General features: G+C 62.3%; 1 protein-coding gene across 1 annotated transcript; it reads right to left on the bottom strand.

The window, feature by feature from the left end:
- Window positions 1-552: 552 nt before the first annotated feature.
- On the bottom strand, window positions 553-2,366 carry KCNF1 (potassium voltage-gated channel modifier subfamily F member 1). Its single transcript, XM_021697662.1, has one exon. The coding sequence runs from the start codon at window positions 2,330-2,332 to the stop codon at window positions 848-850; it is 1,485 nt and encodes a 494-aa protein (XP_021553337.1). The 5' UTR covers window positions 2,333-2,366; the 3' UTR covers window positions 553-847.
- Window positions 2,367-2,373: the final 7 nt, after the last annotated feature.

The raw sequence follows: 2,373 nt of genomic DNA, 5'->3' as shown, positions 1-2,373 counted from the left end.
CTTCCCTCCCTTGTGGGCCCAAGCGCACGCCTCTGTCCCAAAGCCACCTCAAAGCAAAGAGAATGCATGGGCTTTGGGATCTTTACACCTGGGACTGAATCCCTGCTCTGTGTGGTCCCGGGCCTCAGTTTCTTCATCTGTCAAATGGGGATACCTATCTAGCAGGGTTGCTGGAAGGAATGGAAAGAAGTTGTGAAAAGGGCCTCCCACAGGTGATAAATAAGTGGTAACCACGCCACTCGGTGTTTCTAGCTCGGTGAACTCTTCCCCTCCTGGGAACAAGCTTTTCCTCAGAAGGAAACAAAAGGAAGGAGTCGCCGGCACAGAGCCTCCTGGAATGTGGCAAGGCTCCTTGGCGCGGAACCCTGTGTATGAACCCTTCTTTAATTAGCTCTCAACTAAAAATAGCCCCCCCCCCCTGGGCTGCACACCTACTTCCCGGCCTGGCACTGCGTGCACCCGAGCCATGTCTGAGGGGTGGGGTATCGGGGGCCAAGCCAGCCCGGGACAGAACCTACAACACAGGTGGGTGCACAGAGCAGGAGGCTTTATTGAAGGAGATACAGAACCGGGCAAGGGCTCCTGCCATCAGCCAGACCATGGCCTCTGTCACCCCACGCTGCCCGCGACTCCTGGACACCCCTCTCTCCCCACGGGCTCCTGACTGCCGGCAACATAGAGGGGTCTTACCCAGCCTCACCAGAGGTGCCCAAGGGGGCCTTCAGAGTTCTGTTCAGGAGACGGTTGAGGGGACAAAGGACAGCCCCTCCCAGGAAGTCATGGACAGGCCCATCACACCTGTCCATCCGTCCACTGGCCGAGTCCATCTGTGCCCGGAAGACCCTCGTCACTTGCAACTCTGGAGCCGGGTCCTGTGGTGCTTCTCCTCGGTCAGGAGAGGGATGAAGGTGTCGCTGTGGGAGATCTTCAGCCGGCTGCTCCAGCTCGGCCCCTCCTCCCCGACGGGCTCTGGCGGGAGGCTGTCCAGGTCACTGCGGGAGCACCCCACTTTGCCCTCGGCCGCACTGCTCGAGTTGAGCTCCATCAGCTCCAGCTCGTGCTTGGCGGCTGTCTCCAGGACCCGCTGCTTATTGTAGTACCTGACGAAGTTGTTGATAATAGGGTGGATGGGCAGCGCGATGGCAATGACCCCGCACAAGAAGCTGATGGCCGCGTTGAGCTTGCCCAGAGTGGTCTTGGGGTAGATGTCCCCGTAGCCAACGGTCGTCATGGTGATGATGGCCCACCAGAAGGACTGGGGGATGCTCTTGAACAGGGTCTCGGGGTGGCTCTGCTCCATGGTGTAGCCCAGGGCCGAGAAGACAAAGATGCCCACGGCCAGATACATGAGCAGCAGCCCCAGTTCCTTGAAGCTGCGCTTGAGGGCGTAGGTGAGGGTCTGCAGGCCCGACGAGTGGCGGGCCAGCTTGAAGATGCGGGCGATGCGCATGATCCGCAGGGCCTGCACGGCCTGCTGCACGTTGGTCAGCTCCATCATGCGGGCGCCCAGGTGCGTGAGCGTGAGGCTCACGTAGAAGGGGAGGATGGCCAGCACGTCCACGATGTTCATGAAGGACAGGGCGAAGTGCAGCTTGTTGGGCGAGGAGAGGAGGCGCAGCAGGTACTCCAGCGTGAACCAGCCGATGCACGCCGTCTCCACGTTCTCCAGCGTCGGGTGCTCCACGCGGTTGCCGTCGGCGTCCAGCACCTGCAGCTCGGGGATGGTGCCCATGCACATGACCACCGACGAGATGAGGATGAGCAGGAAGGACAGCACGGCCACCACCCGCGCCGGGCACGACGACTCGGGCTTCTCCAGGAACTTCCAGACGCACTTCTGGCAGCGCCGCCAGCGACCCTCGGCCGAGTCCACGCCCAGGTCATCCAGGATGAGCTGCACGCGGCGCGCGATCTCTTCCAGCTCCTCGCGCTTCTCGCTCAGGTGGCTCTTGCAGCAGTCGTCCAGGAACTTGAGGTCCACCTTCCAGAAGTCCATCTCGTTCTTGAAGCAGATGGGGCAGATGCCCTTCTTCATGTGGACCTCCCCGAAATAGTACACCTCGATGACACACTTGAAGGCGTCCGGGTCCCTGTCGAAGTAGAATTCGCGCTTCCCGGGGTCATAGTCGTCGCACAGGGAGAAGATGGTGTCGTAGCCCCCCGCCAAGCAGCCCATGAGCTCGGCCAGCCGGGTCTCCGGGTACTGGCTGAGGAGGTCCCCGTACAGCACCTGCCGCACGCCCCCCACGTTGACGACGATCTCGATGTCGTCGCCGGCCCGGGAGTCCTGGCTGCCCGGCTCCGGGAGGCTGCGCTCCCCGGCCGCGTCCATGCTCCCGGCGAGCGCCCGCTCAGCCTCGGCTCCGCGCCCCG

Source organism: Neomonachus schauinslandi, chromosome 10 (assembly GCF_002201575.2).
Source record: "Neomonachus schauinslandi chromosome 10, ASM220157v2, whole genome shotgun sequence".
Taxonomy (NCBI): Eukaryota; Metazoa; Chordata; class Mammalia; order Carnivora; family Phocidae; genus Neomonachus; species Neomonachus schauinslandi.
This window is presented reverse-complemented; position numbering and strand designations above follow the sequence as displayed.